The following is a 23,581-nucleotide window of genomic DNA, read 5'->3' as shown; positions in this document are numbered from 1 at the left end:
AGCTCTGTAGTCGCCTGAAAATAAAACGAGGGGCCGCGTTTGTGGGCTACAATTTGACGCCTTTCTACCACACTGTCTCTTAGCATCAGTAGTACTTATATGAATGTACCTCTTTAAAATGATCCTACCGACCCTTTGTCCAAAGAATATGTGCTTTGAGCTCTTTTTTAGTGGAGGTGGGAAGAGTGCACACTCACGGACTTGACTCTTCTCAGGATTGACGATGTGTGTTGGAAAGGCATGGTTCAGTTTGGCTAGGGTAGGATGGGGCAGGACAGTTTATAAAGGAACATTCTCTGCTGGGTTAGAGCTAACTAGCCTTCAGAGTTATCAAACCGGGAAACTTATTAAAATCCGTCTCAAATTCCTCCGAGCTAAAAGCTGACATTCCTGCTAATACTGGTTTCACTCGAAGAGAGGATAGGCTCCCAAATTTTTGGCTGTCAACTATGGCCCCTGCTTTTGAAAAGGCCTGCTTATAATCCTGACCTATTTTCTTAGAGGAAATCAGTATGGTACAGGGAGGAGGTAGAGGGACCGGTGAGAGAGGATTTTTAAGAGGAGGGAGGCGGGTGATGAGGCCAAAAAAATTGATGAGGCTGTCTCCCTGATCATCTGAGCATCATGCAGAATTCACATTTTATAGAATGCTACGTTCCTGATTCAGACCTGCAGACTCCAAAATACTAAAAGCACAGAAATCTTACCTTCCTCTTCCCATTTTACCTGTGCCTAAAATGTGTGAGTTTAGGACAAATTAACTGGACTTTGTGGTCTCTGTGTGTGAGCGGAGGTTTCCAGACACAAGTGCTCAAAATTAGAGCTAGCGGTTGAGGGGGGAGACTCTAATCCCACGCATCAGACCATCGACTCTGAGGTGTGCTCATCTCCAGTGTGGCATTCGGACCCCTCCAAGAGCAGGCAGGCTCTAAGGGGAGCTTGCAGTCCTGGTCTTCAGAGAACTGGGCTTATCCCATGGCACCGTGGCCTGAGGCTTGGATTAGTTTTTAAATTATTTTTTACTTGATTTGGATTTTCCTGCTTTTCTGAAGTGCTTGACTTTGCTAAGCCTAACTGCAAAAGTGCTTTTACTGCTTGGACTTTTGAGACCAAAAGCTGTGTAACTATATACTTCATACTGTTAGAATTTTGTGACTTTGATCAAATAACAGGTTTTTAAATTATATTTCCAGTCTGCTTAACTTAACCAAATCAGATCTATCTTGATCATTTAAAGTAGACTCAAATTTTCTAAGTAGGAAAAAGTCCCAAAAACTGAATAGAGAATTTAGATATTAATATTCTAGAAAATGTGGTCCAATGCACATTTACTTTGTGGTCCTCCAAGGAATCTGCCTAATCTGAAGCAGTCTTTTCTCTTAGAGCCTTTTGTGCTACTGTAGGGATAATAGGGACATTTGAGACTTACCCAACACATGTAACTTCATTTTGTTAAAAAAATTTTTTTTAATGTGACACAAATTTGTGAACCTTTTGAGCAAGTAATTTTGCATTTCCATTACCTGAAGAACGCTGGGGCTATCGGAAACAGTGATGTGATGTTTTTTAAAGGGTAAGAAAATGATTAGGGCACCTCTGTGCAGAACTAGAAAAGACAGATACGGATGTTAACCGCTAGATGCAACCTAAGAATTCGTATTAGCCTGGAGAAAATGGAGACCTAGGAAGGTGAGGACTAGTCTCAGCAGATTAGGTGTGGCACAGTAGATTGGAAAGATCATGGTCTTTAAAATCAGACTTCTCTGACATTCCACTTCTGCTTTGAGTTTACGGGGCATCAACTCTGAAGCCAGTAGCTTACCTGTTATTCTGGTATGTTGCCAAAGTTCATAAAAGTTCGTTTCCTTGTCCTAATTCCTTAAACCTTAAAAAAAAAAAAAAGCCTCCTGGTGGAAGATAATGTGGCTAGAGAGTGAACAATTAGACAAATAGTATTGTTCTTATCCCACTAGACAGAAGATCCTACTTCTGTTGAGTACTCTTGCTGAATGCTGTGAAAAAACTCACGAACCTTTTGTGTGGTATCATCATATCTTTTGGACTCCTACTCTCTATAGTATATAGGCGGTCTCTAAAAACAATAAGACTTCTTTAAAAGTCTCTTTGGAAATCCGTAACTCAGGGCGAAGTGGCAGGTACCCTGTGATTTCAGCTTCCCCCATCAATCTTGTGCTTTCTTTTTAAACAGGTGGTTCCATCAAGGTCCTAATCCCTACAATGGAGCACAGGACTGGCTTTACTCGGGCAGCTACTGGGACAGAAACTACTTCAATTTGCCTGACATTTATTAAAATGCACACAAGTCAGGGTGTTTGGCTAATCTATAAATAAGTCTTAAACCTATGTTTTTAAATTTTTTCCTTGGTTTCTACTCATCTTTTAAAAAAAGAAAAAACCTGCTCTGAGATAACTTGCATTTCACTCAACAAAAGTAGGGCATGAGGTGATATTGGTGAGGAAAGTCAGGAAAAATGGGTAATTTTGCTATCCAAACTTACTTCTTTGGAACACTGTTTTAGAGAGGTAAGAGAAACTGTGTGGAGAAAATGCTTTTTATGGTTGCTGTTGCCATATCTACTGAAAGTTTATACCCAACTGTAACTTTAGCTTTATGGAATTATATAGTAGTCCCAAATCAAGTTATTTTCAATATTTTTATGCTGTCATGCTTGAATGTTTTAGATGTGACTTTGAAATGTTTAGAACTCTTCTATACAATGTTAATGTGCTCAAATGTAGAGAAGGTTATGTCATTGTGTAAAGACTACGTTAAAAAGATGGCTTTTCTTTGTACTAATCCTCTCAATTTTACCTCTTCCCACTTCCAAAAAGAAAAACTTGTTCCTGATTTGAAAATTCTAAAAAATTAAACTGGAAAAGGTATTTTAGTGCTCTGAATTTACTTTTACAATTTTCTGTAATCATGGTCCTTAGAATTAAAAGGTGTTTGAATTGAAAATTTGTATAAAATCTAGTTCACAAAAATGCCCTAGAAATAGATTCTAATCACCATCATTACATAATGACAAACCTTTATAAATGCTTCAACTTTTGTGGCAAAGGCCACCTGAGACGTGAAGTTGCACTCATGTATTATAAGTACCAAACTATACAATAGGGGGTCTTGTGCATTGCAAGTACGTAAGGCCCCCGTGTACTTAAAATCTGTATGGAGACCTACTATACAGTAGCTTTGCCCCTTTCATTGGGGTACATTAATCTAATGGTATTTATCCACCCAACCCCGGACTGAGATCTTGCTCCAAGGGGCTTTAGGTAGCTGCCAGTAAATTATTTTAATTGCTGTCTTGAAGTTAACAAGTGTTACAATGAAATAATCTACCTGATGCTAAATAAAGGCTTTAGAATGTTCCCCAAAAGTGTGGTTTCTTAAACTTTCAAATATACTGATGTTGGCAATTGGTAGGATCCTAAATTATCGAGTGCCCGTGCACAGAGCCCTCGTGGTCCTGCCGTCCGCGGGGCCACAGAGCTAACCAGCACAGGCTCAGGAGGCAGTCAGCACTGGGGAGTGTTATCTGGGTAAATACAGTATTACACTGAGGTGCCCCCTGTATTCCCCTGGTGTGCACACCAAACATGGACTTCCCAAGTGGGAATGCCCACCTAGGAAATGTGTGAGGAGATGTGTTAATAGAGTGAGAGTTTTTTCTTCTACGGTGTATATACAGAGTTGGAAAAGGCTCTGCAAGTCTGCAAAGATTTATGGCCTTCTGTAATCGGTTGTCCTGAATTACAAAATGAGAACACAAGGCTTTATGCTTGCATGAAGTTTATTGACAAATTACACGGGGTGGCAGACTCCACCTTGAACGTTGACTCAAATGGCGTCACTACTGGCATCTGTTAGGAATGCAAACAGTGAATTGTTTAATCATGAAAATGAACAAGTAAAAAGAACGGCAGATCAGAAATACGAGGTCTGCACTCTGTCATTAAATTCTTATCTACTCATTTACCTGTATTTGCAGCGAAATATCCCAGCATTTCATGCTGAGAAAGCCATTTTGACAATTCTGCTAAAAGTCTACAAAGGGGGTGATGAATAAGGGCACATGGGCCTAAGATTTGATAACTGAGTTGTCTCCTTAAATGCGATGTAGTATTCGAACCTGCCTGTGAAGGAAATGGAGCTTTTGCCCATCAGATGTTCAGCTTGAAATTCCCACAAATTGTTTTAAGGAGCAGAACTCGTGGGGGTGGGGGTTTAACAGTTGCATTATACCTCCTTAACTCGTGTCTCTGCTCCCTCTAGTGACCTCCAGCTCTGGCTTCCTACTGAGCTTTTAACCCCAGTCTCTCTCCTAGGGACACAGGGGCCCTGACTCATAGGGTCCTCTCTTCACAGCTCCAGCGTCCTCTTAGGTGCTGTCCCGGCTCTTCCCAGCCGCTCTCATTTTGGCCTCCTTGGGGTGTCTCAGACTCCTGCTCTTTTAAGCCCTAGGCCTGGTCTGTGGGGTCTCTACAAGGCTGGCTCCTTGCACTCACTCAGTGGTCAGTTTGCATCTGGGCCTGAACACCTGTCAGCATCTTGTTTGGTTCACCCTACTTCACATGGTGTAATTACCTCTGGTGCTTTCCCCAAGGGGGAAGGTCCCTGGTGTGCCCTGCCTACCCACCTCAGGAAGGAGGGACGAGCACAGGACGTGGCATTAAGTACTGGGTAGATAAAGAATTTAAAGATGATCTGTGAGTGATAAAACTGTCTTATCCACAGTGCATTCCAGTTTGGGCTCTTCAGGGCGTTTCCAGACTCCTACTGTGTAAATCTATAAATCTTCACTCTAAGAGGGAACAAACATACTGCTCTACACACAATCTCTTCTCTCTCTCCAGTTGTCCCCAGTGCTCATGTCTTGTCTCTGCTCCGACCCACCCTTTAACACACCAATTGGATTATACAGTTCCTACAGAATGTCTTCTTATAAATCTACCCCTTTTCTAGTATCTTCCAGGGGCTAGATGAAGAACCCATATTCCCAAGGTGATCGAGTGGATCGGTTCATGTATTAGGCACCAAGTCCGAGTCCTCACGGTGCAGTACACACACTGTGCATTTATTAGCAATTGGGGGCAATGAACTTGGAGATAGTAACCTCATCAAATTTGAGTATACACCAACTCCTTGCATATCTCAATGCAATTTTCATAAACACCTCAACCTCCAGATCAGCAAATCAAACACTAGGAGCAAGCCAAGGCCCACACATTATGGTAGGAAAACGCACCTACCAGTTCCCAGTTTCTGCTCTGCGGACATGGGCGGTGGTCACGGTTATCTCTCCAGCAATACCATAACTTCCACAGGGGGTACGTTTGTCACCAGATCCTGAACCTTTTTTGGCTACATCTTCTACTGGGAATGCGACAGAGAGAAAAACTGGGCTTTGTGGCCTGGGGACATCTTGTCCACTTGGCGGAGGACTACCATTCTGGGGGTTTGGGGTATGTTTCTGGAATTTCTGATCTGCAGGAACAGCGATGGGTACTTGGACTGCAGTGTATCTCTTCAAGGCATCTGACTGAGAAACAACAGCATGTCCAGGAAGAGGTTTCCAATCCTGAGCTTCCTGAACATTTGAGCCTACTAAAATAAAAGGTGGGGCACTGGTCTTCTTGCTGTCGTCCAGCATCACGTAAGTTGGAGAAGTAACTTTCGGTGGCTGCTGCAGAAACTGTGGATCCTTAGGATTAGATAAATAGAGGGTTGCTTGGGGGAAAGGCACAGGTGCAGGTGGCGGTGATGGGCGACTTTGTTGATTCATATCAGTTAGACAATAAAGGGTCCACATGTTAGAATATGGTGGTGGTTGTCCTGCTTCGCTTGCTGCTATGGCTATAAAAAAAAAAATTTGCAGGCATTAAAGGTTTGGTCTCTGTATCAGGCGCTATGCACAGAAATGTCTTTATAAGTTTACATATAAACAGCTGGAGCAGTAAATATGTGCCATAAAGCATGCTAGAGAGAGGGCTAAATAGTGTTTGGTAATGTGAAAGAAGAGCGGTTCTGTCCAGTTGGAAAACGAGAACAGTGTTGGGACAGCAAGCGGCAGGGGCACTAGAGTCGTGGCTAAAGAAGCAATCTCATGATAAGTGCCGCTTCGAGGGACACCCCCATTAGATGTGGCTGTCACAGCATCCTCAGAGAGGACTTTACCAAACTAGTGGCTTTACCAAAACAATCAACTGAAGGGCGTGTGAAGCCACTGAAAAAGTGTTAATGCAGCTGCAGAGTGACTTTTTCTTTACTGAAGTCTGCATGGGGCATCATCTTTTGATTACATTATCAGTTATCTCGGGCCCTTCACAGGCACCATCATCTCCCATTAATTTGTCCCCACGTACAATCATCTCATGATCTAGGACTCAGAACCCCAGAGAGCACCCCTTTTAGGCGAGGCTTGAGGTCAAAAGTCCTAGGTGGCAGGATGAGGCCTGTTGGTCTCAGAGGGATTAAGAAAAAAGAGGTCTAGGGGCACCTGGGTGGCTCAGTCGGTTAAGCATCCAACTTGGGCTCAGGTCATGATCTCACGGTTGGTGAGTTCGAGCCCCACGTCGGGTTCTGGAGCCTAGAGCCTATTTCATATTCTCTGTCTCCCCCTCTCTCTGCCCCTCCCTCACTCGCACTCTGTCTCTCTCTGTCTCAAACATAAATAAACATTAAAAAAAAAAAGGTCTAGGGAGTGCCATCCATCTAACCCCCAGGAATCTATGATGTCAAGTTTGACTTGCCTAGTGAAGACCATACTGTCGTGGAGAGCTGAGTCGCAGAAGATGGGATGGGGGACGGAGGCGAAACTCCTTCCTAATAGAGTTTGCCCAGAGTGTGCTAAGTTCACCTTGTGAGCCCTGGGCCTTGTATCCCCGGTGTAGCTTTTCTTCTTCCCCAGAAAATAACACTATGCACATGATTAAACTGGTAAGTTTTCAGTAGCTTCAGATACTGTCAATTGATCCTTCTGCAAAGCCAATTAAAAATATGGACAAGCCCAGTCTTCCATTTGAAATATCCTCGTAGTGCTTTAGAAAGGGCGAGGCCCTGAAAACACTCGGGATGCCAGTGCTGCATAAACCACGAGTGTAGTGCCCATCCTGCGTGCCAGCTCCCAACGCTGCCCTCTGCCTTCTCAGCTGTGCAGGACCCCGTCACACTGCCAGACAGAATTTGATCCCCGAACACCTGCTTTGGTAACACTTGACCATTCTGGCTCTGGGAAGAGCCGCAGTTTAGAGTGTTTCTGCAAAAGGAATGGGGGAGGTTGGCTCCTGTATGACCCATCCGTCCCTAAAAGGGAGAAGACAGGAGGCCGGGGGCGGGGTGGACCAAACGCCACAGTTAGATGGAGAGAGAGGTCAAATCGTGTCTGTGTCACGGGAAAGCCCCCGAAAGATCCAGCAGCCCCAAAAGCAGCGGGGTGTTAGCACCCGTCAAGGGAGCTGGCAGGAGACCAGTCGTTTCGGCAGTGCCAGTGCCCGGTGGTCCTCCGTGCTCTCCCGTGTGACAGAACTTGGGCCTGACCCGTCCTCGCCATCCAGGCGTGAAGCCCCCCCGTTGGCTGCAGGAGCCCCCAGCCAGGAGGCCGGGGTCAGGCCAGCTCCCCACACCCGTTCGCAGAGCTCTCCTGACGCAGCGCGAAAGCAAGGGCGACACACCACCATTTCCCTGACGCGCCACAGGCCGCAGCCTCCGGAAGGCGTTGTGCGGTTGGAGTTTATGTTCACAAGTGAGGAATTGCAAACCAACACCACCGCGGCCACCTCACGTATCTTGGGCCTGACAGTTGGCTCGACAGTTGGCTCTTAGGGTTCTTCACTATCTGTGCCGTGTCCAAAAGTGCCAGGTGGAGCAAACTCTGAGGCCAAGCTTTGGTGATGTCACTTTAAAATCACTCATCTTGTAAGAGTAAAATCTCAAATTCAACAAAGCCTTTACGTAGGTTTGCCGTTTTAAGAACTATTTAAAAGTCTTTCGACCCATCTGTAGAGAGCCTACCTAGGGGTTACCTGAAATCTAGATGGCACCTGAAATGTAATCTTTAATTTTGTCAGCATCTAATTTTCTTACCTGGCTCCATCAAACCTTGTTCGGGTGCTGCTTCCCACTCTGGTTCGATTTCTGGCTCAGTAAGACCTTCTGGAACAGGAATGGGGGGACCACCAGATGACCTTACAGGTGCACCCAAGCTCCCTGCTTTGGCAGCTTCCCCAGAGAGCGCAAGTGTGGCCTCCATCTCCTGGGTGGCAGAGTTTTCCCCGGATTCCTCCTGCCCAGGATTGCCAGGGACTAGAGCAGTAAACTCCATTTCAAGGTGCAAAGATTTTTCAGAGCCTACTGCATTGGTAGAGCCCTCTGCATCCTGGAGTTGTGCAGGCGGACCTTGCAGGGAGGTGTTGGAGTACAGAACTGCTTCTGCCTCCATTTGCACCGAGGAATATTCTGCGTCCTCCTCCGACCGTGCACGTTTTCCAGAACCTACGGCTTTGCCTGAGCCCCTCATGAGTGCTACAGGAATGGGACCAGAGGGTGATGACTGATCATTTTCTTTAAGAGTAGCAATGTCATCAGTGAAAGGGATAACTATGTGCTCTGGTATTTGCTCGACGTAAGTGACTCCTTCAGTCACAGGCTCATCGTTACAGATAGAGGATATATGAACGAATGATGTGACCTCAATATCAGCCTGCAAAGGGACCTCAGGAGCTTGATCGTAAGCAGGAGGGTCTTGTTCATCCTGCAAGGGGAATGAGGAAGCCGTTGATGGCTCAGCGTGATCATCTTTAGATTCAGAACCCAAATCTACACGGACAGATGTTTGGCTCAGAACCTGCAGGGCCACCACCTCTGCAGAATACACAGCAGGAGTGGCCGCCGCGGCATCTTCGGCAGCCTCTGAGCTGAGTACCTCCTTGGAAAACACAGGCAAACTTGTTGCCACATCCACCATTAACACGTCAGACTGATCAGAATGAATAGATGCAACGTTACCTAACGTCTGAGCAGCAAACTGAGCTGGGTCGGCTGGGACATAAGCAAACTCCAGGGAGCCAGCTGCCGGAGACGGTGACGACGGTGGGCTCATAGCCTTAGAGGTAGTTGGCTTTGAACTGGAGCCTCGAGCGGCTTCGGACGTCTCGTCGGGCTCTGGGAGCAGCTCAGCATGAACTGATGGGAACTGAGTGGTTTTGCTGATGACCAGTGGTCCAGCTATATTGTCCTCCTCTGTGTCTGTAGATTTTTCCATCCGTGTAGGTTCGTGGGAAACTATGGATGTTCCTACCGGTTCTTTTACACATTCTGGTTTCTTCTCTCGTGTCGTTCCTTCTGACCATCTCTCTACTAACAAACAGCCGGATGGGTTAATAAGCGTGTGTCCCCCTCCACCTGCCACCAAATTTTAAAGCAGTAACAGAACATTCAGATGGCAGTACGTACACGAATACAAAAGAATTTGCTTTATTTCCCAACATCAGTGATTTCGTGTGGGTAATGAAACTTCCCTGTCCTGATCCACTCAAAAGATCCCTCAGTCAGTTCATCTCCTCAGAACTAAGTGACCCTGAGTAGCATGGTGACAAAACGCATAATCAGATACCACTTCAGCTGGTCAGCGTCAGGGAAAAGACCATAACTGCCTAGAATTGAGTTGAAAACCTCCATGGAAAAAGCTTCTGATCTAAACTCCTACACAAAACCAGAGGGCAGAGGGCAAGACTTCAACCCGAGCAGTAAGTGACCTCATCTTCAGCTGATGGAATAGCTTATTAATGAAACAAATGCTGTCATGTTAATAAAGGCATTCCTCAATTTAAGAAAATGCATATATAAAATTTAACGATGAATCGGAAAACTTGACTACAGGACACTTCTATGTTAGGAAGCCCCGTCTAGTCTAGCCTAAAAATGGTAGTGATCTTGCTGGCAAGATGTGATAATGCAGGCCAAGCTGTACTGACCCAGACAAGAGGGGCCGAGAGAGAACTCTGGACCCATGTGTACGTGTGGACTCGGTGAGTCCTCGGGCAGGAAGAAGTTCCCATGGCTGGGGATGGCGAGAGGGCTGGCGACGTGTAGAAACTCCTAGGACTGGAAAACTGCTGTGAGCCCCTTTTCTCAGCTCCGCATCTGCCTGCCCCCCCCCCCCCCCCCGGCCCTTCCTTGTTGCACGCGGTCACATCTGCTTGCCGCACTGAGGATTCTCTCTTGGGAAAATGTTTCCCTAATACCAGAATGCTATCTGCAGGAAAAGCACAAAGTGTGTTTCAGTTTTGTTCTTACTCCTCTCACAAGATTTATTATTCCTTGGCTTTGACCTTCCTGGAGTCTCAACTGCATGGCCAGAGTTTCACAAGTCTCTTCACCTCGGCTGGGCCCAACCTCCCCCACACCAACATCACACTACTTCTCAAACCCCCCCACACTCAGCTGCCTGTCTCCCCCCAGCTCTTCCCGGCTAAGCCCCAAGCCGTCCTCCACAGGCAAGCGGCTCGGGGTTGGCCAGCAACCCCAATGAAAAGGGCTTTGCGTTTTTTTATGGGGGTAGGGGAGTGGGATTCTTCTCTGCAAACACTCCCTCAGATACTTTGTTGCTTGAATCCTAGCCATATTAGCAGCCCCTAACTCTGCTTCTGCATTTCCTCTTCCCAGGGACACTTCCACTCTCTCTGCTTGGCCTCGCTTTCCCTGTGCAAGAGTTTGAAAAATGCTGCGAGGGTGAATGAGGGGCTCACTTTCTGTGAATCTCTTCTTCCAAGTATCCAGGCACTGGACTTTGTTTTGTACAATTTCTTCAGCATTATGGCTGTTGATAGGAGGCTAGGTGTGATACCAGCCCCTCCATCAGAGCTGAAAGTGAACTCTCTCCTTCCCCACTGAATCTCACCTAGCACAACATCTGGCAGTGGGTAGGAATGTACATATTTGTTAAATGAAATAATGAATTGGGCTTTAAGGATATGTAGCACTTGAAAGGTGGAAAGGAACTCCTGGAGAGGGGAGCAGCATAAAGCAAAACTCAGAAGACAACAAACTGTCTTGTACTTAATGGGAGCGAGGATTGCAAAGGCAGGATAGATGCAGATTGCAGGAAGCTGCGTTTGCATTCAGGGGCCTGTAAAGGGATGAAAATTTACACACTATGACAGACTTGTCACAAAGCATTACTTTCTCTGTCTGCATTAAAATGCTCATTTCTACATGGCAAAATTTAGTTGATCTAGGTTTAAAGTATTTATCCCTTCCAGTTTAAAAGTCTCCTTTGGTTAATTGGTTAATTATTCACCCTTTTGGGGTATCGCTCTTTTATCGAAGGTTCTCCCGCTTCTAAAGAGGGAATGTGAATGTGAGAGTTAGCTCTGGTTCTGACCCATGTAGCCCTTTCCTGCCACCTGTCTGTGACCTCTGGTGGAGGCACAGCACCTATTGCCTGTGCTCTGGGCGTTGTCTCTGACTTTGCTGTATTTCCTGAAGTATTTCCACCCTGTGAAAAATGTGGCCTGTTACTTCACTCAAGGACTGGGAGAGCCCTTCCGAATTTGTTCCTCTTTAGCCTCTGAGGCCTAGCTGCCAATTTTGATTCAGTCCCAGCTTGGACATTTTGTGCTGTAGCTCTCAGCTGGCAGGTTGAGTAACTGCACTTTTCTCAGCCCGACGCCCTGCGATTTCAGCACTCTGGGACAATCGAAACACATCTGCACCAACTAAAAGCCACATGCAGATCCTGGGGCATCAGAAATCTTATCTCAGGCCCATCTGAGAAAGACTCTCCATTATTTCTAATCTACTGCTTCAAATAGAATTTTTTATTCAACAAATACTTACTGAATGTCTGATCACAATTACAATTATGGTGGAGGTGCTGAATGTAGCATAGGTTATGTTGAACGATGCTAATCACACTGCTTCTCTGAGAGGCACCCAGGAAAGCAAAGAGTAAGCGTTTTGTTCACATTTTAGGGAATTCCAATCACAGATTTTACCTTCCTTATAACTGCCCTGGATCTCAGCTGGCAATTGTTATGCACACCAGAGTACCACAGTCCCATTGCCAGGAAGGACTTCTCATTTCCCCTCCCTTTGCAGCAGGAGATGAGCTTATATCCTAACTTTACCCACCCACCCCCCCTCCTCCCTGGCATATATAAAATAAAACCTTGTAAGGTGCCTGGGTGGCTCAGTCGGTTAAGCAACCAATTTCGACTCGGGTCAAGCTCTCACAGTCCATGGGTTCAAGCCCTGCATCCTCTCTGTGCTGACAGCTCAGAGCCTGGAGCCCCCTTCCATTTCTGTGTCTCCTTCTCTCTCTGCCTCTCCCGCCCTCTCTCTCTCTTTCTCTCTCTCTCAAAAACAAATTTAAAAAAAAATTTTTAAATATAAACTTGACTACGAGAATCTTTGGCTTGTAAATTAAAATTCCACTCTGGAAAATCCAAGATCTTCTCTCAACAAAAACAGGTTCCTGCAAAACTCCAAAGTGTTAGCTTTCTTGCTATGAACTTGGGAGACTCAGTACGGAGTAACGACTTCCTTGCTCTAGCTATTTTCGCCTTTTCTCCTAAAGCAAATGAATACGTCAATGGGTAGACATGAACGGAGTGAACAGGAACAATCAGAGGCTATCTGAAATCATGTATATTAGAGTTTAATATTTTTGCAAAAGTATCCCTACAACACCAAAGAGTTTGGATTTTGTGAACAACAGGGAGCTATCAAGGCTCCTGACTAGCAGAGCGATACATTTCTCAAAGATGTTCTCCCTTCATGTACTGACTCTTGGGTCCTGCTGTCCCTGACCTCCTTGTCCTAATTTTCTGGTTTGCCATATCTGCTTCCTCTCTCAATCCCAATTAGCTCTGTTTCTGCCCCTAGTCTGACCCCAACTCTTGACTATATCATTGGCTCAATGATTTGTTTGCCGTCTTTAGTATGGACTATTCCCCCAACTGATTAATCTTAACACAGTGGAAAAGCATAAAAGACCCAAGCCCCCTTCCTAACATCACCACCACAGAATCATTTGAACCCTTTTCAACTTAATGTAATTCTTACCTTGGTACAAATTTTACCACCCTGTCTAGACAAATACAAGACTTGGAGAGATAAAAAGATCATTTTGGCACATCACCCATCCCTGTTTAGGGCATCAGTGTAGCTTGATTTCCTTACTTGAAAAAAAAAAAATGCCCAGAAAGTGCAGAGTAAGCACCGGGGCTTCACAAAATTTAGTATAGGCTGTCCTGAAATTGATACATTTCTCATTTACTTAATAAGAGAGAATAGCTACAAGTATATGTAACCAACCATGAAAATAATGCATGAGAATAGAATTTGGTACAAGAATTAAACTAAAAATTGGGGCACCCAGGTGGCACACTTGGTTAAGCTTCCAACGCTTGACTTCAGCTCAGGTCATGATCTCACCATTTCGTGAGTTCGAGCCCCACATCGGGCTCTGTGCTGACAGCGTGGAGCCTCTTTGGGATTCTCTCTCCCTCTCTCTCTGCCCCTCCCCTGCTCAAGCTCTGTCTCTGTCAAAAACAAACTTAAAGAAGGTTTTAAAACTAAGAAACTAAAAACTTCATAAATGTTTGATATGAGTAAGTAGCTCAAGACAACACCTAATGATACACATAACTGCTATGGTGCTGCATAGAAATTGAAACTGGGCCCAAAGATCAACAACAGTGCATGACGGTAATTACTGTTCTATGGCCAAGCCAAGAATGTCCAAGATGACTATGAAAAGCTAACAGGTTAACTCAGGGTGGGCTAGGCCTCCTTGGTTCTTCAGAAGAGTTTGTTATTTCCTGCCTTGGTTGGAAGCAGGACAAGGCTGATACTAGAAACCGGACTGAATTAAGCTTAGGGGGATGTAAGGTGATAGTGGTGTTGAGATTACATTTACCGCTCTGATCGGGAAAGTGCTTCCCACCCTCCTCACTGAGTGCTGAAAAAATGACAACTAGCACAATCTGGCTTCAGGGTCTACACAACATGATGGAGGAAGAAGTGAAAGAGGAGGAGATACTGTGGGGAAAGGGAGCTGAAATTCCTCTCCCTTCACTCTTTTAGTTGAAGAATTTCAAGTTTTTCCAGAGGGATCCTAGAATGCTATTTACTGTAGAAAGAGCATGAGTTATGCTTCTAGGAAGATCTCAGTTTAGATCCCAACTCTACCAATTACTTCATATTTAGAAGCTTACAAGTTATGTATCACACCCAAGCATCAGATTTCTCACGTAAAATTGCAATGATGTTACCTACTTATAAAGGTGTCTTAATTGACAAAATATATTGTAAGTACCTAGGACAAAACAGGTACAGGTATACCTCATTTTATCGCACTTTATTTTACTTGGCAAGTATTGCATTTTTTACAAACTGAAGGTTTGTGGCAACCCTGTTAAGCAAGGCCACTGACTGGCTGTTCCCCCCATCTTTCTCCCTCTGCTGGGACCTCCCCATTCCCTGAGACACAACAATATTGAAATTAGGCCGATCGATAACCCTACAATGGCCTCTAAGTGCTCAAGTGAAAGAAAGAGTCTCATGTCTCTTACTTTAAATCAAAAGCTAGAAAATGATTAAGCTTAGTGAGGAAGGCATGGTGAAAGCTGAGATAGGCTGAACTCTTATGCCAACCAGTTAGCCAAGTTGTGAATGCAAAGAAAAGTTCTTAAAGGAAATTGAAAGTGCTAAACCAGTGAACACATGAATGATAAGAAAGCGAAACAGCCTTATTGCTGATAGGGAGAACGTTTTAGTGTTCTGGATAGAAGCTCCAACCAGCCACAACATTCCCTTAGACCAAAAGCCTAATCCAGAGCAAAGTCCTAACTCTCGTCAATTCTATCAAGTCTGAGAGAGGAGGAAGCTGCAAAAGAAACGTCTGAAGCGAGCAGAGGTGGTTCATGAGGTTTAAGGAAAAACACCGTCTCCATAACATCAACGTGCAAGGGGAAGCAGCAAGTGCTGATGTAGAAGCCGCCGCAATTATCCAGGAGATCTAGCTAGAGCATTACTGAGGGTGGCTACACTAAACAACAGATTTTCAATGTAGGTGAGACATTCTTATATTAGAAGATGCTGTCTAGGACTTTCATAGCTAGAGAGAAGTCAATGCCTGCCTTCAAAGCTCCAAAGGACAATCTGACTGTCTTGTTAGGGGCTACTGCAGCTGGTGACTTTGAGTTGAAGCCAATGCTCTTTTCCTATTCTGAAAATCCTGGGGGTCTTAAGAATTATGCTAAATCTACTCTGCATGGGCTCTATAAATGGGACAACAAAGCCTGGTAACAGCATGTCCATTTACACTATGGCTTACTGAATATTTTATTTACTTACTTTTATTAATTTTTTTTTAATGTTTATTTTTGAGAGAGACAGACAGAACATGAGCAGGGGAGGGGCAGAGAGAGAGAGGGAGACACAGAATCTGAAGCAGGCTCCAGATTCTGAGCTGTCAGCACAGAGCCCAACACGAAGCCCGAACTCATGGACTGCGAAATCATGATCTGAGCCAAAGTCAGACACTTAACTGAGCCACCCGGGTGCCCCGGTTAACTGAATAAACTGAGGGTTTAGAGTTTAAACCCCCTAAACTCTGGGTTGAGACCTGCCACTTAGAGAAAAATATTCCTTTCAAAATATTACTGCTCAGGGACAATGTACTTGGTCATCCAAGAGCTCTGATGGAGACATACAATGAGGTGAATGTGGTTTTCATACCTGCTAATACATCGATACTGTAGTCCATGAATCAAGAAGTAATTTCAACTTTCAAATCTCATTATTTAAGAAATACATTTTGTAAGGCTATAGTTGCAAAAGATAATGATTCCTCTGATGGATCTGGGCAAAGTCCGTTGAAAACCTTTGGAAAGGAGTCACCATTCTAGATGCCATTAAGAACATTTGTGACTCATGGGAAGAGGTCAAAATATCAACATTAATAGGCATCTAGAAGAAGTTAATTCCAAAGTCATGGATGATTTTGAGGGGTTCATGACTTCAGTGGGGGAAGTCACTGCAGATGGGGTGAAAACAGCAAGACAGCCAGAATTAGGAGTGGAGCCAGAAGAAGTGACTGAATTGCTGCAGTCTCAGGATAAAACTTGAACAGAGGAAGAGTTGCTCCTTACGGATGAGCAAAGAAAGTGGTTTCTTGAGATGGTCTACAATCCTGGTGAAGACTGTTGAAAGAATTTAGAGTATTCCATAAACTTAGTTGCTCAAGTAGCAGCAGGGTTTGAGAAGACTGACTGGGGTTCGAAAGAAGTTCTACTGTGGGTAAAATGCTATCAAATAGCATCACATGCCATAGAGAAATCATTCGTGAAGAGTCAATCGATGTGGCAAACTTTATTGTTGTCTTATTTTAAGAAATTGCTACAGATACCCCAACTTTCAGGGACCACCACCCTGATCAGTCAGCAGCCATCAACATCAAGAGCAACCATCAGGCTCTCTGGAAGCTCAGATGGTAGTTACCTTTTAATTCACTTTATTTTATTTTTTTTTAGCAGTAAAGTTTTTTAAATTAAGGTATGTACACTTTTTTTAGACATAATACTATTGCACACTTAATAGACTACAGTATAGTATAAAACGTAATTTTTATATGCACTGGGTAATGAAAAAAGTTCATTTGACTGGCTTTATTGCAGTATTTGCTTTATTGTGGTGGTCTGGAACTAAACCCACAATATCTCCAAGGTAAGCCTGTACTCAATGATTCCATTCCTTTTTCCTTTCTTTTCCTACCATATACTAAGTGGTAGAACTTAAGAGACAACTCTTTTGCTTTAAAATACAGCTGAGTTTCTAAAATTCCCCCAATTAGTGATTCATCTCTATTAACAAAGAAACTCCTGAGAAGACTGAAAAATTGCGGCACTTTTCATGGATTCATGTGGTAGTGAGATCTATTTAATCAAATTGGAAAAAAAAAAAAAAAAAACAAGAAGGGAGTCCAAGAAAGTTTCACAGCATGAACTGCTTTGGAAATAGGCATATATGGGTGAAATGCCACAGTGGAGGCCTGGACAGTCAGGGACTATCCCATAGGTCCTAGGCTCTGGAAAATGAGGAAATGATGAGAGACAACAGAGAAGTGAGAAAAGTTTGCTTCGTATCTGGTACTTTTCCTCCCCACCTCTTCCATCACTTGAGTTTGTATGAATTTTTAAAGGCAATGGGAGATGGGTGAACCCTGTTTGTCCTATAAAGAAGCTACCAAAAATGGGCCTCCTTCCAAGAAAAATCCAGGATGAAGTGTTCAAATAAAAGGGTATGCGCAAGGATGTACTGTAGACAAAAACCAATGTCTTTCACAGTCACATCTGATAGTTGGGAGGTGAGTGGGGACCAATGCATTAGGGATGGGAGTTAGCCTTTGCCCCACATCAGCAAGCGCTAATACCTGCTACTGCCTTTAGGTTGACCTAGCCTCATGCTGAAGAGACTGAAAGACCAGAGTAAGGGTCAGTTCACATGGTCCTCAAAGAATGGTCCACTTTTCCATATTGCACATCGCTGAAATCTTGGGAGAGCCACAATCCTTGGGACCAAGAGAGCATGTAGGGTACTATAGGTGCCACCATATACAACAGCGGGATCCACAGAAGGGAAGTCTGTCTAAAGGAGAAGGTGCCACTTGTTCTACCTACATTTTTATTGTAGAGAAGCCAACAACCATGCAGCCAAATGTACTTGGCACTCCCACGGGAATTGCGTTTGGGGAATTAAGCCAGTTAGAAGATAGGAGGATGTCATTCAGGGGAGGAAATGCCCTACCAAATGGAAACTGCCTCTATATCCCTAGATAGTCCCTCTTTAGCCCAGACTGATGCTTTCCTGGATACACACAGACTCATGCAGTCTCTATGATAGGACCTAAGTTAATGGACACTGTTTTCCATTAATAAACCAGTGGATACAACAATAAAAGGCAGACAAATGAGCCAAACTGGTATTAGTTAACAATGAAATCAATATATTTTCTGGTCATATCTTCATGTTACCTTCCCATCTCCCCAGTAAACTAGAATAAGCAATGTTCATTTCTACTCTACTGCCAAAGAGCAGTCTAGGTCTACAGCCATTCAGTCTGTTAATTAAAGTAATGCACATTAATTTAGTCCACTTGTTAAGCTGAATGGTGGGTAAGCTCTTCAGTAAACAAATTAGTCTCAAAAGCTACTAGTTAGAAGAGCCTGGGTGGCTCAGACAATTGGGCATCTGACCTCAGCTCAGGTTATGATCTCATGGTTCATGAGTTCGAGCCCCACGTCGGGATCTGTGCAGACAACTCAGAGCCTGGACCCCACTTCAGATTCTGTGTCCCCCTCTCTCTCTCTGCCCCTTTCTGCTTGCACTCTGTGTCTCTCTCAAAAATAATAAACATTAAAAAAAATTTTTTTTAAAGCTACCAGTTAGTTACCTCCCACCGTAAAGATTCACCGACTTTATCACCACTCTCAAACATAGTAAGCCTGCACAATCCCAATCCTCTCAAACATAGCTCCTGGTATAGACAGCACGAGTACCAAGAGAAAGCTTCACAGGGAAGGGGAGAGTTGTCGGGGTTCTTGCACTTGTCTGTATGTCCTGCTGGTGGTAAGCAAATCCCAGACCTGTGTCTCATGGTAAGCTGGGAATGTCCTCAGGACCCTGCAGGGAAGAAGCCAGGCTAGATAGTAAAATATTCCTGAACCACAGCAATGGACTCTCCTGCCCCTTCAAATGCTGACTCTTGCTAGCCTTAATCTCATTTTCTGTTTTGGGTCTTTCGCCGTAGACCCAAATCCCTCATGATTTTTACATTTTCCTAGATCCTACTCCTGACTTCTCCCTATCTTGACTATGTTATCTATTGGCATCACCAAACTGGTAGAGTATAAAAGTGGCTTAAACTCACTGATCCTACCTTTTCTTTCTCCACAGTCATTCCAAAATGTTGGCCAGCTAAAGCAGCAAAAATACTTCGTGATTTCTCTCCCTGCCCGGGAGTCTCCCATTGTCTCCACAAAATTTTGCCAAAAGCTTCTTCTTACCATTCTTTTAGATATGCATGCCTGTCCTTGGGATCACCCTTTTGCTTTTGGTGAGCCACCCAAATTGTCACCATGTAACTATGCTTTTCTCTTACTCCCCATCTGACTTTTCTCGGTGCTCCTCTGTCAATGCAGTTTCATGCGGTCACGTCCACCTAGACATTTACACATATACATAAAACACAATTTTTCAAAGCCCTGTACAGCCCTATGTCAGAGACATGGGCTGGAGAAGACCACTTTCTATGAAAAACTTGGGATAGAAAAGATGGTCAGTGACAATTGATCTCTTGCCCTCCAACAGAACTGCAGTTAACCTACCATAGGAGGAAAAAAGAAAAAAAGATGTTTTTTTTCTTAATAAAAATATCTTCCAAGAAGAGTGTTTATACAACTTTCCTAAGTAGTGCATCTATTACTACAACATCCAGTTTTCTTCAAAGTTCACTGTACTTCCTTAAAGATAGAGGACATTAGGAAGGGTCTGAGTCATAGTTTATACATACTGTTCTAGGTCTCATTTTACCAAATGGTTTGAAGATGAGTGTTTCCTATGTTTGTCTTTTAAAGATTTAAAATCCTCCAAAATGTCAGTTTCCAATCTTCAAAAAAAAAAAATGATCCAATAATAAAAATTAAACTGTGATTAAACAAACATCAGTATAATTAAACAAAATATTTATGGGCATGATTCTGAAGCTTGAATGTATGCTAGTAATGATGCAATGATTTATAACTAGTATTATTAAACTGTTACTACTTGTGGTACTTACCTTCAATCAGATGAAATTGTTTAACGAGATCTTTTATATCCAGAGAAGTATTCCCTGAAGGAATAAATGCAGGAAATTAGATACATCAAATTCCCAACTTAAAATGCCTTCCTTTTCAAAGCAACAAATATATAATCTCAAGGAATAACAAACCTTCTCTAAACACAATGAGTTCTTTAAAATAAACTGCTGCAAACTGGGTGATGTTTGGTGGGTTGGTTTTGAGAACGGCTCTGCTAAGTCCCTCGAGCAGAGTCTTGAGGCCATAAGGTACGACAAGTCTGGGCTTTGAAGAAATCATTTGGGCAGGATGTCTGTAATATCAACTATAATGAAGAAAAACAAGGTCTTATAAATAGTATATGATAGCTTTGACAACAAATCTGTCTCCTATAGAAATTATTACCTTTAGTTCTAATTTCTAGGCATTTATTCTAGCAAAGTGGGCTAATTCTTAATGGTAGTTAACACACAGGCGTTGAGTGCGTGCGCGCGCGCGCACACACACACACACACACACACACACACACACACACACACAATAGCTCATTATGTGCAGATGAGCAATATAGTAGTACTATTAAACCCCCTGGGGAAAGCCCTGGTGAGAACTCTAGGATAATAGTAAAAACAAAGAACCAACCAAACAAAACTTGTTTCTGTAAAATTTAGTAAATATTTTGTGCAGAATTTCAAGAAAGATAAATTAAGCTCGTGTATCGGTGTCTAAACATCCTTTGAAATTACATGGGCACTGGCTTTTTCTCTGTACCTTCATCAGATAGAATTGTAGAATAGAGTTTCTACAAGAAAACATCTTTTTCCTCATTTTTCTAAATGTATCCCTGGACACGTTGATCGTCTTTCAGTATACAATTTTTAGCCTTTGCTTTAACAATCAGAATAGGTATAATTTACTTGTGGTATCACACCACCCACTACCCTATGCACGTCTCTCTTTTCTCCTATCCTCCCTTAACCTCTGCCCTAGTCTTCCCCTCTCTCCCCTTTCTGCCGCCTTTCTGATTTTAAGTGGTACCAAGGGTATTGCATAGTCCAACCTGTAATGCTCAAGAGTTGCAAAGATTGCCATCCTAAACCGTGTGTCAGTGTGTGTGTGTGTGTGTGTGTGTGTGTGTGTGTGTGTGTGTGTTCTGTTTCAGTGTACAAGATGATTTCAGGAGGTTTATAAATACATGTAAAGAACAGAACTATTTAAGGAGTTCAATGGTAAGGGAAAAATCGTGGTAGGAAAAATATGATGAAGCCAAAGGTAAGGTTAGTATCCCCATGCAAGCCATACAGCCTACACTTTGATGGAGATGGCATGTCAAATCAGCCCCTGAGCTACCAGGCAGCCATCACGAAATAGGAAAAAGTTGGTTAAATGGTTCATGTTTCTGAGATAAAAAATCAGTTGCCTGGGAGACTCAGAGGCATTCTGAACACCGAATCCCAGGAGAAATTTCTCCCCCAGGTCCTCATAAAGAGGGGAATAGTGTGATATAATGAATCATGTCAACAACATCCCTACAGTCGAGTAACGGGTTTCATAGAGCTAAGTTGCAGGGTTTAGTTACAGCAATTATATAAGGAGCCAACCTCTAATAAAAAGTTGTGTGTCATAACAAAATGCTGAATATTTAAAAGCACGTTTCATCTTCCCAAAGGTCAGGGGAAAAAAAATGAATCTCTGTTGGTTAAAGCAAATCTTTTGAGGATATAATTAAGTGTATTGAATCCTTTAATGAAAATCTACTCTCAAAGTTTAAGTCAACTTGACCTTTACTGAATAAAACTATCTTTAAACAACCACTAGTGCGCAAAAAAACAAACAAAAACAAAAAAACAACCAAAACAACCCCACACCACTAGTGCAGCTTTGGCAGGCCACAAGCTAAACGTTAAGGGATGTAGGCAGTAATTGTATGCATGATCCACAGATACGCTATTTTTGTGTGCATGTGTATATAATTTTTTTTCAAGTACACATTTTGCACCCCAGTGTGAGTCGATAAGTCACGTTTGGAAAAGCGGCTTACCGGCAGCCATGATGGAGCTACCCAAACACCCTTTCTGTAGGCAGTTGGCAGTTGCTGCCACCAACCGTGGACAGAACGGCCGTACAGTGATCCTATTGGTTCTCCGCGCAGGCGGTATGCCGCGCCCCCAACCACTCCACACTCTGGAAGTGTGCGAGGCCTTTCAGTGCCCCAAGACCTGGGATGCTGTACATCCTACAACACAGTCCCATGAGAAAAATTGTCCTGAGCAAGTTGAGAAATACTGCGACACCAAGCAGGACTACATCGACGGGTAGTCACACACACACACACACACACACTGAGAGCTTAAAACCGACCGCTTAATTCTACCCAAATCTCTCCTTTAGAGGTTACTTGTCCAAAACTTTTTACTACCCCGACCCCTGGTGCTGAACTGTGAGCTTGCGTTTTTACCCACTCCCCCAGGGCTAACGCCTGAGCGGGACAACGGTGCTGTAGGCTGAGAATGCGGGAGCGCGGGCTTCAGAGCCATAGGAAACGTCAACAATACACACCGCTCCCTCAAGACCTACGTTGGGGTCTGTGCTTGGTTTGCCGTTGGGTTTGGTGGGAAGGGCAGCGAAACGGAGAGCGGGCGTCCCGGTTCCGCGTCTAGTTCAGGAGGCGCAGGTGGCAGACCCACCGCCGGGACTCCCGGAGCTCCGCCACACCCACGGTTGTGAGCCTGCCCTTCCCCACGGGCCTCCCACTCCGGGGGCCCTCCGTCTTCCCCAGCACTGGAACAACCATCCACCGAGCCCACCGCGAGAGGCGCCCCGAGGGCGTGACCGCCTCCTGGGCCGCAGGGCGGGGGGGGCCTTTTCTCCAGACTCCCCCACCTTTTCCTTTCCGCCTATGCTATATAAAGCTTCCTCGTTGCCCCCTTGCCGGCGGCTCCTGAAGGAGTAGGGGCGCAGAGCTGGGTATTTATAGCCCTGTGGACGTCAGGGCGTGCGTCACAAAGCTCCTCCCTCCTGCTGGGAGCTCGCGGTCAGTAACGGAGGCGGAGCCTCAGCGTCCTCAGCCAATGGGGAGCCGCAGAGGACAAAGGCTCCAACTCCGCGGGCCAGACACGCAGGTGGGCTTTTCCTTTTCTAGAATACAAACTGCCGTTTCCAAACCGCCAGAAGTCGCTCAAGGCTACGGCCTTTCCACTTCATCGCTCATCATAAAATAAGAGCTGGTGTAGAAGGAAACAGATTTATGGCATTTCTTGCAGTCGCCGCCTCGCCTCTTCGCACTACCCCTTCCTCCACAATGTTACTCTTTTCAGCCAGCTTTTAGAATAGTCTGTCACGGTAAACATAATGCTAAAATGTTGAAGAGAACGAATAATTTTATGCAACACAGTACTTTCCCTTTTGAGAAAATCACCTGTGGGAAGAGAATTTGGCAATAATCTTGAGGCTTCCACTTTCAGTAACTCGGATCTGGCAATACAGACACAACCCACCCTCCCCAAATCCTACCACCAGAAACCGGTTGCAATTCAGACCAAAGTAAAGGCACATCGACTCGTTTCAAATACCTGCTCCCTGCTCTTTCATCCAAACTCACATACTTGAGCTGGGCATTAACTGCCGCCATAATCATGATGACCAAACTCCAAACGGGCTTCAACGTAATTCGTTTTCAAATATTTAAACAAGAATCATTGTAAATCAACCAAAC

At 44.2% G+C, this 23,581-nt stretch overlaps 2 protein-coding genes and 2 long non-coding RNA genes across 16 annotated transcripts in view; 2 read left to right on the top strand and 2 right to left on the bottom strand.

The window, feature by feature from the left end:
• OSBPL1A (oxysterol binding protein like 1A) overlaps positions 1 to 3,393 on the top strand; it is a 277,900-nt gene extending 274,507 nt beyond the window's left edge. For all 8 annotated transcript variants that reach the window (XM_086682632.1, XM_025931211.2, XM_086682634.1 and 5 more), the window contains one exon: positions 2,210 to 3,393. In XM_086682632.1, the coding sequence (XP_086538758.1) occupies positions 2,210 to 2,312 (103 nt within the window). In that variant the 3' untranslated portion in view covers positions 2,313 to 3,393. The remainder of the gene's footprint in view (positions 1 to 2,209) is intronic.
• A 404-nt stretch (positions 3,394 to 3,797) lies between these two features.
• Positions 3,798 to 23,061, bottom strand: CABYR (calcium binding tyrosine phosphorylation regulated). Of its 5 annotated transcripts, none has more exons than XM_086682637.1 (6): positions 22,750 to 23,061; positions 20,019 to 20,191; positions 19,866 to 19,919; positions 8,108 to 9,379; positions 5,271 to 5,878; positions 3,798 to 3,885 (listed from the first exon to the last, which is right to left on the bottom strand). In XM_086682637.1, exons 2-5 carry the CDS (start codon positions 20,164 to 20,166, stop codon positions 5,271 to 5,273), a joined length of 2,082 nt encoding a protein of 693 aa, XP_086538763.1. In that variant the 5' UTR covers positions 20,167 to 20,191; positions 22,750 to 23,061; the 3' UTR covers positions 3,798 to 3,885. The 5 variants fall into 5 exon arrangements, with proteins under 5 accessions (XP_086538763.1, XP_086538768.1, XP_086538764.1 ...); XM_086682642.1 differs by having other exon boundaries at positions 5,275 to 5,878; XM_086682638.1 differs by lacking the exon at positions 22,750 to 23,061 and adding an exon at positions 22,444 to 22,590.
• Positions 10,936 to 18,366, bottom strand: LOC147575549 (uncharacterized). The gene is made up of 2 exons (XR_015242503.1): positions 12,426 to 18,366; positions 10,936 to 11,150 (listed from the first exon to the last, which is right to left on the bottom strand). It is a non-coding gene; the product is annotated as an uncharacterized LOC147575549 (long non-coding RNA).
• Positions 22,599 to 23,581, top strand: part of LOC147575548 (uncharacterized) — a 20,140-nt gene continuing 19,157 nt past the window's right edge. For both annotated transcript variants that reach the window (XR_015242501.1, XR_015242502.1), the window contains exon 1: positions 22,599 to 22,988. This is a non-coding gene — a long non-coding RNA (uncharacterized LOC147575548). The remainder of the gene's footprint in view (positions 22,989 to 23,581) is intronic.

This window comes from Puma concolor, chromosome D3, assembly GCF_028749965.1.
Source record: "Puma concolor isolate L17-30 chromosome D3, mPumCon1.1.hap2, whole genome shotgun sequence".
In the NCBI taxonomy this organism is placed as follows: Eukaryota; Metazoa; Chordata; class Mammalia; order Carnivora; family Felidae; genus Puma; species Puma concolor.
Note: the sequence above shows the minus strand (reverse complement) of the source record. Positions and strands in the feature narration are given on the sequence as shown.